The following is a 13711-nucleotide window of genomic DNA, read 5'->3' as shown; positions in this document are numbered from 1 at the left end:
ATTATTTTAAAAAAAAAATTGTTATTTTATAGTTTATTGCAAAAAAAATGACCTTTTAAACTAAAAATGAAAAAAGTTAATTTTTTTTAATTATAATTTTAAAAAAATCTTAAATAATAGTTTTTTTATAAAATAATTGTTATTTTTAGAATTTTTATAAAATTTTGCTTCTTTTGAGACCCAACATGATACACTTTTGAAAAACTTTTTTTTTTATAATATTAGGAACCTGTTTGATGTATAAAGGCCTTGTGGCACCCGTAAAAATATTTTTTATTCAAAAATTTTTTAAATCCAGTATTATTTTATTATATAAAACACATTTAGGGGTTGTCAGCTGACATTTTTAAAACAAGTTGTTTTTACCATCACCCTAATATATATATATATATATATATATATATATATATATATTATTATTATTATTATTATTATGTATTTCGCCGATAAGAAAAGTTTACAAGTTTATGCAATACAAATATATAAATACATGGCTGGGGCAAGAAGAAGACAAGTTCTGTCTTATCACCAAGCCCCTTTAAATAAAAATGTCAATAATAAAAATACAAAACAAAGTAACTCGTTAAATAAACGTTAAACAAAACGTTGCGTTAAAATAAAATAACGATAAATAAAAACTAAAAAACATTTTACGCTATATTACAGTGTAACATATCCAAAAGCATACAAAGATTTTTTAATTAATTGTTTTAATTAAATTATTTTTTTTCCTAACTGGTTTTAGATTTATCAACCTTTTGAATTTAAATCATAAAATAACAGATAATACACGAACAACAAACAAACAAACAAAAAAAAACAAAAAACATTTTTTAAAAACATTTTAGTATCATGTGTCTTTTATATCTGTAAAGTTTATTATATCAGATAAAAAACAACGCCATAATGTACAAATTGAACTGTATATAGAATATATATTTAAACCATATTTATAAAGAAATAGACAAACGTGATTACTCCTAATCAAAGGCTTCAGAAAAATTTTACTTCGTTGTCATTTATTAAAAGCTTTTGCTTAAGTTTGTTTTTAAATTGTTTAATAGAAGAAATAGTTTTTAACTCATTATTTAATAGCATGTTCCATAGTTTAGGACCTCTGTTAGCAATTGAGAACTTAGTAACAGAGTAATAGGTTTTAGGTTGAACATAATTGTTTTCTGAAAATCGTGTTGGGTATAGATGATATATTTTTTCCAAAAAAGAGTTAAATAAAATAGGTGCTATTTTTTTATTAACTTTGAACATAAAAATAAGAATTTGATAAAGATTTAGTTGAAATACGTTGAGAATATTAAATTTAATGAATAGAGGTTTAGAGTGTGAGAAACGATCTACGTTTCCAATAATTCTTAAGGCATGCTTTTGTTGAATTAATAGTTTATTTATTTTAGTTACGTTAGTGCTACACCAGGCAACGTTTGCATAACTTAGGTAGCTATGAATAAATGAAATATAAATGTATTTTAAACAGGTTTGATTTAATAACTGCTTAGCTTTGTAAAGTAGACCAATATTTTTCGAAATTTTATTTTGAATTATATTTATGTGCTCCTTCCAACTCACATTTTCATCAATAACAACACCAAGAAATAACAATGAACGCTCTCTTATTATACAAGAGTTATTTACAACTAAAATTGGAAGATTTAATGGGATGAGTCTCTTTTCATGAAGACGATGGAAGAAAGTATATTTTGTTTTTTTTATGTTTAAGGATAATTTATTTGCTATAAACCATTCACTTAGTTTTTCAAGCTCTTTGTTTACTGTTTCAAATAAAGAATTAATATCCTTATCAGAATAAAATAAGTTGGTGTCGTCTGCAAATAGGATTGAATTTAAGATACTTGAAAATTTATTTAAGTAATTTATATAAATGAGGAATAAAAGGGGCCCTAAAATTGATCCTTGTGGGACGCCGCAGGATATTGTCGCTAAATCCGTTTTACTATCATTAAAAGAGATGTACTGTTTCCTGTTTGCTAGATAACTTTTAAACCATGCTAAGTTAAAACTTATGATACCATAATTTTTAAGTTTGTGCAGGAGAATATTATGATCCACCGTATCAAAAGCCTTACTTAGATCAATAAAGACGCCAATAGTAAATTTGTTTTCATCAAAAGCTTTAAATATTTCGTGTACTAGATGAATGATTGCATGATCGGTTGAATGGCCAGATTTGAACCCAAATTGTTTATCGTAAAGAATTTTATTATTAGTTAAAAAAGAAAACAGTCTGTTATACATAACACGTTCTAAAACCTTGGAAAAGCAGATAAGAATTGAGATTGGTCTGTAGTTTGAGGCATCAGAAGGATCACCTGTTTTATAGATTGGTGTAACCTATGCACATTTTAAGTTTTCAGGAAAAACTCCGCGTTTTAAAGATAAATTAAAAATATGTAAAAGTGGTATTTTTATAAAACTTATTGATTTAATAATGACAATTCTACTGACATCATCAGCACCCGAACTTTTATTAGGTTTTAGTAAAGAAACTGAGTTTAATAATTCATCTTCTGTAAGTTCATGATTAGACATGACAAATTTATTTGGTGTTAGGTATGAACGAAAGTTTGTCTGAGATGGTCCTATTTTAGAGGCTAAATTCGAACCTACATTAACAAAAAAGTTATTAAGTGTTTCTGCAACTAATGATTTATTTACAATTAAGTTATTATTAATTTTAAGATTAGTTGGAAGTGCATTTCGGTCCAGATTTTTCTTGCCAATTACCTCTTTAATAATGTTCCATGTTTTTTGTGTACTGTTGTTTTTCTTTAATTTTTCAGAATAATAGTTTTTTTTTGAGCGTTTTAGAACAGATTCAAATAAACGTTTATAACTTTTATAAGTAGTTTCATTTACCAAAGTTCTTTTTTTAAGAAACTTACAATATAATCGTTGTTTAATTTTGGAAGATTTAAGGATTCCCTTCGTTATCCATGGTTATATATATATATATATATATATATATATATATATATATATATATATATATATATATATATATATATATATAAATATATGAATACAATCACACACACATAATATATACAGATATATGCGCATGTGTGTATATATATATATATGCAAATATATGAATATACACACACGCATATATATATACAGATATATGCGCGTGTGTGTGTATATATATATATATATATATATATATATATATATATATATATATATATATATATATATATATATATATATATATATATATATATATATGTATATATATATATACATACATAATATATATATATATATACATATATATATATATACATATATATATATATATATATATATATATATATATATATATATATATACATATATATATATATATATATATACATATATATATATATATACATATATATATACACACATATTAAAGTAAAATTATCGTTACTACTAATTATTACTCCTTTTGCAAAATGCTTGTATAGTATTTTGCAGAACAGCTGTTCCCAGTTCATGCTTTTTTTGTTTCAAACTACTATTCCGATTTGATATTATAACTGATTTTGATTAAAAATAAGCAAATGTTTTCTAAAAAACAATAATTTGTTAGATAACTTGTAAATATATCTATCTATACACACAATGCGTATTAGACGATAATTCGTCTGACTTTTTTTCCAGTGAACTTCGGGAAGTCAGACGAGAAAACTTTGGTTATTTAAAAAATTAATAATGGCGAAAAATATTTACGCTTAGCAGGTTTAAGGACGGAGGTAATAAACTTTTTATAAACCAGTTATCAATGACAGCTATCAAAACAATTGTCTAGATATAACATGCGGGGTTCCACAAGGTTCAATCCTTGGACCACTCCTTTTTTAAATCTATATAAACGATCTAAATAAAGCAACTAATCTGATGAGCATCATGTTCGCAGATGATACTAATTTATTTGTCTCTAAGAGTGATATTAACGAACTTTTTGCTACAGCAAATAAAGAACTTGAAAATTATCCCACTGGTTCAAATCTAATAAACTAACACTAAACACCGAAAAGACTAAATGGACACTTTTTCATTCGCTTAAGAAAAAAAATTCCTTACCCTCAAACTTGCCTCAAATCTTTATTGACAATATTGAAATTAAAAGAGATCCCGTCACCAAATTTCTAGGTGTTTATCTCGATGAGAACATTACTTGGAATCAACACATTAATTATATATGCTCTAAAGTCTCTAAAAACATTGGAGTTTTATACAAAGCTCGAAATTATCTCAATAAGATAAATTTAAGACAACTCTATTTCTCATTTATTCATTGTTAATTAAACTATGCAAATATTGCCTGGGGAAGTACTGAAAAAAGTAAACTACAACGTCTTTATCGCTGTCAGAAACGGGCAATTCGCATAATTAACTTTGCTGATCGTTTTTCTCATTGTAAACCTTACTTTATTAAAATGAGAACTTTAAATATATATGAACTTAACGTCTTGAAAATTTTATGTTTTGTTTATATGTGGAAAAACAATATATTTCCTCCAGTCTTTAAAGATCTCTTCAATTTAAAACCAACCAACAAATACGAACTTGGAAACATAAATTTTTTAGAAAAACCTTTTTGTCACACAAATTTTAATCAATTTTGTCTTGCCTATCGTGCGCCATACCTGTGGAATAAACTTGTTTTGCCAAATTTTGATTTTGATCTAACAAATTCTCTTCATCTTTTTAAAAACAAAGCAAAAAATTTTATTCTTTCTCAAGATAACATTTTACAATATTACTAATCAATTGAAAAAATTTAATTTCTTGTTGTTTTAACTTAACTTGTGAACTTTTTTTTCTTATTTTTTTTCTCACGTTTTGTACTTTATATTGTTTACAATATTTTGCTAGTTTATATTATTTACAGTTTAACTCGTGTAAAAGATTATTATATATGTATTCTTCACCTTGCACTTCACAATTATTGTAAATAAAAAAAATATTAAAAATATGTAAAAAACTATATATTTTATTATATTTTATAAGGTTCCGATGACAAGATCCTTGTGATCTTCTTTCGGAAACCTAGTTTATATTGTTAGTCTGCTATATTTATATATTTGTAAAAGTATTTTTACAGTTTATTTTATTGTATAACGACTGACTTTGTGAACTGAAATAATAATTTTAAAAAAAAAAAAAAAAATCAACTATTTTCAACAAATTATCAACAACTTTATCAAATTTAAGATACGTCAAATATATCTTGTTAACCTGTATTTTTAACTTTCAAACTAAAAAAAGACACATTATTAAAGTTTTTTCTGATTGCAGATTTATAAAAATAATAATAAATTCATTTTTTTTTTCTTACTCATAAGTAGTGGCCAAATTAAGTCGGATTAACTTCAAATTTAATTTATTAAATTCAAACATTTTGCTTTGCTTTTTATATACTCATAAGTTTTGGTGAACTCTTTTATTGCATCATGGTATCCAATTTTTAATAAATGGATGATAAGTTGTTTGATTTTCAATGCAATGATCACGATGTTTTATTGCTTAAAAAAAACAAAAACATTATACCATCAACAAAAAAAAGGTCACAACCTTCTGAGGTTTTCTTACCTCCTTCATTAAACGTGTGGATTTTATATCTTCATGATATCACACAAAAGTATTCATCCTATGATGATGATTCTATGAAAATTAATCTATGGGATAATAAGGGAAAAGTAACAGAGGCTGACCTAAATATAGAAAAAATTATAAGTGAAAAGCTAACTTATTCAAATAACTATCATTGTATTTGTAAAACATGCTATACAAATGTAAAAAGAATACTAGCAAAAATACAAAAAAATATAAATGCCATATCAAGAGATTGTGAAATTCTTAAAGAAAACTCACAAAGAATATTGATATATATACCAAAAGCAGAAGAAACGAATTGTAAAATATTTTCGAACAAACAAATGAGGCTTGATCTTTGTATTATTATATTTTTCATCATTTAAATCATCATCTGTTTTGGAATGAAATTGACCATGTGGTCTATCAGCTTTTATATTTTTCTCCTAGTTCTTTGTGAAAATACCAATAAATTGATCTCACATTAGTCATAGTTGTAGAAAAGACAAAAGTTCTTTTAGCTGAATAAGTATTCAAAAGTGTATGTTGAACAACTGGGTAGAAAAATTTCTCTGGATCTCTAGAGTCAATATGTATTAGGCTGTATATAATATTTCTTCTTTCTGGTGTAGATGATGTAATAACCAAATTATGCATACAAAGATTATCAATAATAAAGTCAGCAGTACTTTTAGCTGCAGTTGCTGCAGATGCCAATACTGGAATTCTTTTAGGGACAAGTCATAGCAATTCGAGAGTCTATTATAATGAGACCAAAATGCATCTGATTGTGTACTTGAACATCCCCTATAACAATCACAGACAAATAAGGTATAAATAAAATCATGTAAATTACAAGATTTTAATTATATAATGCTATAGGTAATGCATTTATCTTTTCTTTCAATGAGTAAAATTTTTTTAATTTTAATTTAATGTATTACAAGAAGGTCTGACATTAAAGTTGTAAATATCAACGTTTACTTTACGTAGAAAATTTATTTATATAACAAAATCACTTACCGCTTTTTCGCACAATGACTTTCATCAATTGCAACTGCAACAAGTTTCTGATTAAAGGCAGAGTCATTGACAATTGATCTATGAGTTGTTAGAATGGCTTCAGGTGAACAAAGTATTACATTTGCTTCATTGTAATTTATCTAAAAAAAACAGTATACTTTTAAACAATAAACAACACTCCACAATTCAAAAACAAAATTTACTTGAAGCATGTCTAAATTCAATATCAGAATAATATAATATTTTATAATAAATGCTTAACACATTTAGAATTAATGAAATATAATAATGCATTTCTAATCTTCAATGCAATTTCAATCTTAATGCATTTAGCATTAAAAATTTCTCAATAAATGATTAATTATTTTGCATTCACTAAAAAACATTTTACATGTTTTCTACAGAAAAATGAAATCAAAATTCCAAAATTTATGAACAATAATTCAGAAAAAAATGTATAATTTCTCAGGGTAATTACCAAGCAAAAACTAGACTTTCTCAAGAGAAATGAAAAACTTTATTTGGTAACTAAAATAATGTATAATAATGATGATTATTACCTCTGTTTGATCATCTTTATAGAAGCTACTTTGATTCTCTTTTTACTAAGAATGCTTTCTTGATCTTTCATTCAACTCAAAAGCGGAGAAACAACTAAAACTTTATTATTGCACATCTTAATACATATTCATATCGAGTACTATCAGGTGCTTGTCTTTCTCTTAACAAGTTTAAAGTGAAGGTAAAAAAGGGTAGACATTGAAACAGAATTGATTTTTCACTGCCTGTTGGTTGGCAAACGAAACAATTTACGCAATTGCTGAGAGATATTAAATATTATTTTTGGTAATCCTTCAAAGATTTAATACAAAAAACTCACAAACTATTTAAATGCATACTCTAAATTATCCTTTTTGCTTGACATATAGCTTCTGAATAGCATTGATAATTTAATAAAATAAATTTTAGCGCATTTTGAAAATAAAACCCCCCGAAACATTACGATATTTCATAAAGATCAAAACAAAGCCGCAGGAACATATTTGTTCCGGTAGATGATAAATTGCATTAGCGCAAAAACCAAAGTTTTCTCGTCTGACTTCCCAAAGTTCACGGGAAAAAAAAAGTCAGACGAAACATCGTCTAAATGCGTATATATATACCACAATAAATAAAAGTTTTGGTTTATAGTTGTTGCTTTGGAATAATAATATAAAAACAACTATACACTTGATTTTATCCGTTTTGGTACAAATCTCTACAAACGTTTAGGCCATTTATGCATGATGTAAAGTAAATAGAATAAACTTTTTTTGGGTACCGGGTAGGGTACCGAAGCTTCGGCTTCGGCGGAAGCCATGGTCAGTTTTTGCCGAATCATTGGCTTTGGCGAGTTTTTTTAAAGTAATTTAAGGTAAAAAGCTACTGTTCTTTTAAACATAAAAGAATTTTATTGTTTACGATATAATTACTATAATTCTACTACTTTTAATTTGCTCCTTTACTTTGATTCCTTGACGTATGCCGCAGCATGCATGGTATACATTGCGACGTGCCGCAAACTGTATTGTAACTTTTTTTTAACCCACTTATCAAATGAATGGGTGCTTTTATATATTTTATTTAAGTTTTCCTAAATTGTTTCCATAAATGCAAAGATAATGTTTGTCTAAAAGTTGCAATGATGCTCGAAACCACGTTCAAATTAAACTTTTAAGGAAACAGATCATAATATGTTTAAGGAAATTTTATATCAAGAGTACTACCGCTTTCATTCAGAGTATCTTTACAACAAGCAAAAGTAGTTAAATTCGTTAAAGTTTCTGATCATGATGGTGATATCAAAAAAAACAAACTATTAAGCATGGACAGCTTCTTTGACCAAATAGGTACAAATGAAAATGTTCACAGAAAAGTGAAAACACTTTCGGAGGGGGAAAAAAGTATAATGGTACAAATCCAAGGGGAAAAACTCAAATTCTAAAAAGAAAATGGCACGAATAAAAAATTTCTAAATAAAATTGTTGCTTCATTTATTTATTACAAATTTATTTGAAAATTGGTGTCAATTTTCAAATCAATTAATTTTCAAATTAGTTATTTTCTATTTCCTCTATTTTTTCTTTGCTGCATTCAGCCCTGTCACTTAAAATTTACTTACTAATATGCACACCAGAATTGGCTGAAGGCAAAATTATATAATTTAATTATATAATATTTATATTATGTAAAGATGACTGCAAGCAGGCGCAAACTATACACAGGCAGGCTGTATCTTCCTGTAGTTACGGGTTGCATTTAATATTTTTAATTTTCAACGCACCACATTATTTATCAACAATAAATGTTTGTTCTTTAATGTTTATAAGTAGAATAAGAATATTCTTTTTTCCTTACTTGATTAAAGATTTAAAATAATAGTTTAAATTTTAATTTGATTTATACTTTTTTGTTTCAACATGGACGAAGTCAACTTCTACTTTAGCCTTCCAACACTGGTGCCGCCCCCTTCCCCCTTACCCCTTACCCCGCATAAAAAAAATAAATCGTATTTTGGACATTCGTGGTGAACTTTCAATATTTATTTACAATTTAACCTTTCTTGCTTTTACAATAGCAAATGATTTAATCATATCTTCTAAGTCTAATTCTTTTGCAATTGCTTGTTCTATTGATAACATTGCCAGCCCATCCATTCTATCCTGTGTCATTGTTGAGCGAATATACATTTTAATCAACTTCATTTTGGAAAAGCTTCTCTCTGCTGTTGCAACAGATACAGGTAGAGTTAAAAATATTCTGAGAGAGACAAATAAGTTTCCCAAAGCTGCATTCAAACTGTTTGAACAAAGAAAGTCTAAAATATTTCTTGGAGAGTAATTTCCCTTATAATGATTTCGCAAATATTTCATCTCTTCAAACAAGTCAGTTCCTGAAACATCTTTCAACTCATTAAATTCAACAAATTTAAAGTCAATTTTCTGCAGTATTGTTCTGGACTCAGATTTGTTTTTGGTTGCTGTTACGGAAGATACAGGTGCTTCAATATTCCAGAAGCTTTCTAAAGCTTGTATTATCTCTCTCAGTTGATGTCTTAATGGTTTTAATGCATCAATTCTACTTGCCCATCTGGTTCCACAAAATCCTTTCAATGTTCAACCTTTGACAAATTGACGTAAAACGATCCATTGCTGAGTTGAAGATGAGAAAAGTACAAACAAATGTTGCACGATGTCAAAGAATGTTACTGCGTCTAAACAGCTTCCAACAGCATCATTGACAACTAAATTCAGTGAATAAGATGAGCAAGGAACATAAAAGGCTCGTGAATTAAGATGAAGAATCTTGGCTTGAACTCCGTTTTGTTTGCCTCGCATGTTCGATCCATTATCGTACCCTTATCTTCTCAAATCTTGCATTGAAATTCCATGAGAATCCAAAGTTTCTAATATTTTTTAAGTCATTCCAGCGCCTGTCGTATCAATAAAACTTAAAAAATGCTCTCTTATATCAACGTAGCTTTCCTTTTTATCTGGAGTGGGCAGTATTGACACAAAACGTAGAGTTATTGTCATCTGTTCAGTATGGGAAATATCTGGAGTACAGTCAACAGTAATTGAATAGTATTTGCTTGCCTTCAAATCAACTACTATTTTTTCTTTGACTGCTTTAGATAAAATTTGAATAATTTCATTTTGAATATTTTTACCCAAGTAATGACTGTAAATTTCTTTGCTTTATATTCTCCTGATATGCTCTTTTATCACAGGATCAAACTTGGCAAGCAGTTCCACTATTTTTAAAATGCAACCATTACTGTCATCATAAAGTTTATCTGAAGTCCCTCGCAAAGCTACATTTTGGGACCCATAAAATTTTATAATGGAAAAAAGTTGCTCTAAGACATGCCGCCAGTGTTTTGTAGTTTCGTCCATTTGTCTCTGCTGAACTGCATTAATTGTAGATGATCCTTTGAACTTTTTAATAAGATCATGCCAGGTCACATAGCCATTCAAATGGTCTAAACTTGTCTTGCGAGCATTCAATCTGTTATTTAAGTTTTTCCATTTTGATACGCCTTCACCAGAAACCTCAGTAACCTTTTTAGAAAAGAGCTTGCAACAGAAGCGAAAGGCAGCGTCTTTTGTTTTTGAATAAACTAGCCACTCACGTTTATACTTTTGCCCATTTGGCGGCTTCCGAAAATAATGACTTATATTAAATCTTCGTTTTCTTCCTTCTTGACTAGTGAAAGGAAAGTCAAAATCCATTATTTGAATTGGACCAATTTTGACAAGTAGATCTGTCAATGACACAGTATTTTTAGGCCAGCTTCCTACATCCAAGTAATTATATGAGATTTCTGATTCAACTGCGCATGTTGTAGATTCAATGACGGCGTCCATTTGGTTGCTTGCTTCAGAATGATTACAATTGAGATCATTTTGGCTAGTTGATGGCTCACACTGTAATCAAATTTTTAAATATTACTCAAATATTTAAAAATATTCTAGTCAAATTTAATATATGATGAATTGCTAAATGTTTGATTTTCTTACCTGAATGTTTTGAATACTTTTGGAATTATTAGATAGTACTGACACAACTTCTGAGCAAGTTTTTAAATACTTCTCCAAACTTCCCTTTTACTTTGACAAGGAAGCATCTTTTTCTTGTTTTCTTTTTAGGTTTTGAGCTCCTGAGAATTTTACCTTTCCAAACATGATAGTTGTTTCTACATCCTCTTTTCAAACATTTTTCTGTTCACTTAAATTGGTAAACAGTAAAAAATGTAACATACATTGAATTGAATTAGCTTCATAAGCAAAAACTTGTTCAATGTGGATTATACCAGTAGTACTGTATAAACTGGTTTTTTAGAGTTCCCACAATTATGGAAAATTTTCTTTAAAAAAAATTTTCATAAAATTGAAATCCTAATCTAAAAACTATTTAATTTTTAATTTTTTTTGTTTTTGAATTTTCTAATTTTTTGGCGCCCCCTTTGAAACGGCGCCTGCGGCCAAGTGGTGCTTGGCCACGCTGTTGAGCCGGCCCTGGTTGTAAAATTTATATTATTATTACCACCATTGGCGTTGACAAGATTTTCTGATGTCTTGAAGATTACACTTTAAGATTACACTATTGTGGAAACTCTAAAGATACTATCTTCATGTTACGTCAAATAAGTATGTTCTGCAAAATACCACGATGATTGGAACCGGCAATATTTAAAACCGGCGGTATTTAAAAACTTGCTCAGAAGTTGTGTCAGTACCATCTAATAATTCCAAAAGTATTCAAAAAATTCAGGTATAAAAAGGCCAAAAAAATCTCGAATTTCCTATCCCGAATACTACGGCAATAATACAATGAAACTTATTTGTTAGCATATTATTTTAAACTTTAATACAGTTTTTTAGTTTCATTTTAAAATCTTTTAAGGTTCAAAAGTTTATAACCATGTGAACCTTTTCATTTTGGGGATCATTTGAGGGCGAAAATTTTACTTAGCCATACCTTTTTTAACGGTAATATATAACGTGGGGTCCTAGGCTGATGAAATTTTTAGGGCCCTACCCTAGCACACCAGAAAATTAAATAGCAGAAACAGCCTGATGTTTTTGTGAACAAATGAAACGACAGACTTAAAAGTCAAATTCTATTGAAACTTAAGAGTAGCATTTGCATAAAGACTTTATCATAGTTATAAGTAATTATAACAGCAACAAATTCAAAAAATTTGTTCTCTTCTGCACTTAACTAATACATATTTGCGAGTTACTTCATCATAGGAAATGGATCTCGTGATCTTAATTGATATTTAATTGACAGAATCGAGAGGTTATTTAACCCTTCATCCGTCATTGTTGATCTACATTTATTTTTATAAAGGAAATTTTTGAAAAAAAAAACGTTCTGCTTTGCAGCTCATTATAGATATTGTTCGGTATATTTTAAGAGTTGTATAAAGATTAGGAATCTTTATATATAATCTTTAAGATTAGGAATTTTTATATATAATGATAAAACGGACTCCACTGATTTAACAAAAATTTGAATTTATTACCAATATCTTTATATACAACACGTTTTTCTTTAAGTTCAGACCCCAATATATCCAACAAAAATTAAGTACCTTTATACGAAACTTATCTCCACTAAAATTATCTCTTTTTTTTTTCTCCATTTGAATATAATTCGAATAAATATTCAAATATGACTAAAATTTTTTTTGACTTCAGGGTTACGGATTGGGTTAGGGTATATCGGCTGCTTAGTTATCAAAGTTTTTAATTTCGGCTCGGAATCTTCGCGTAAAGATTTTATATATAACTTCAGGAAATGGAGTAAAGTGTAACCTTCACATATACATAAACCAGGAGTTTGTAGTATTTTGTTAACTTTATTAAGTCGCTATAAGGTTATTTCCCATATTACAATTAAAACTGCAGTTTTCCGCTCCGTAAACTTTTTATACGAACCTTTTACCTCTAATTTACATCCTGCATTTTCAGAACTTACATTAAATATCTATTTAAGAGTATCGAGTGTTTGATATCTAACTTTAACCGCTTGAACTGACTAATAATGAGAAGACTATCTGGTGGTGCTTAAACTTTTTAGTGAAAATACCAGTGATGCTCTTTCACTTAAAATTTTTCAATGGTGTAGAGATGCAGAGAAAAAGGTTAGAAATGTGTTAAATAGTTCAAAAATATTCAGTTATTTTCATAACAACGCACACTGGCTCTACTCCAACAAAATTTGAAGAATGTGCAGCACAAGGGGCAGAATCCGCTAATGTATTCATTCTTTTTATTTGTGCTTGTAAGTCAGTATATTTTTCCGCGCATTTTTGATGCGTTGTCGTATGATTGACCACAGATATTTTCAAAAGGAAGACCTGCATTATTTAAAAACTGAAATACTTTTGTAAACAGTGTCTTGCTGATGTGATTTTCAATCTGTCAAAAGGTTGTAAATAATATACTTTTCCGTTATAACACTACCTTAACATTATTGCCGGCTGATCTGTATGAGAATTGTCTGGCATGGAATCTAC

The 13711-nt window shown here is 28.0% G+C and overlaps 1 protein-coding gene across 1 annotated transcript; it reads right to left on the bottom strand.

Annotated features, from left to right (window-relative positions):
• Positions 1 to 10382: 10382 nt before the first annotated feature.
• LOC136090829 (zinc finger MYM-type protein 5-like) lies at positions 10383 to 12835 on the bottom strand. The gene is made up of 2 exons (XM_065817805.1): positions 12785 to 12835; positions 10383 to 11111 (listed from the first exon to the last, which is right to left on the bottom strand). Exons 1-2 carry the CDS (start codon positions 12833 to 12835, stop codon positions 10383 to 10385), a joined length of 780 nt encoding a protein of 259 aa, XP_065673877.1.
• Positions 12836 to 13711: the final 876 nt, after the last annotated feature.

Source organism: Hydra vulgaris, chromosome 14, assembly GCF_038396675.1.
Source record: "Hydra vulgaris chromosome 14, alternate assembly HydraT2T_AEP".
NCBI lineage: Eukaryota > Metazoa > Cnidaria > Hydrozoa > Anthoathecata > Hydridae > Hydra > Hydra vulgaris.
Note: the sequence above shows the minus strand (reverse complement) of the source record. Positions and strands in the feature narration are given on the sequence as shown.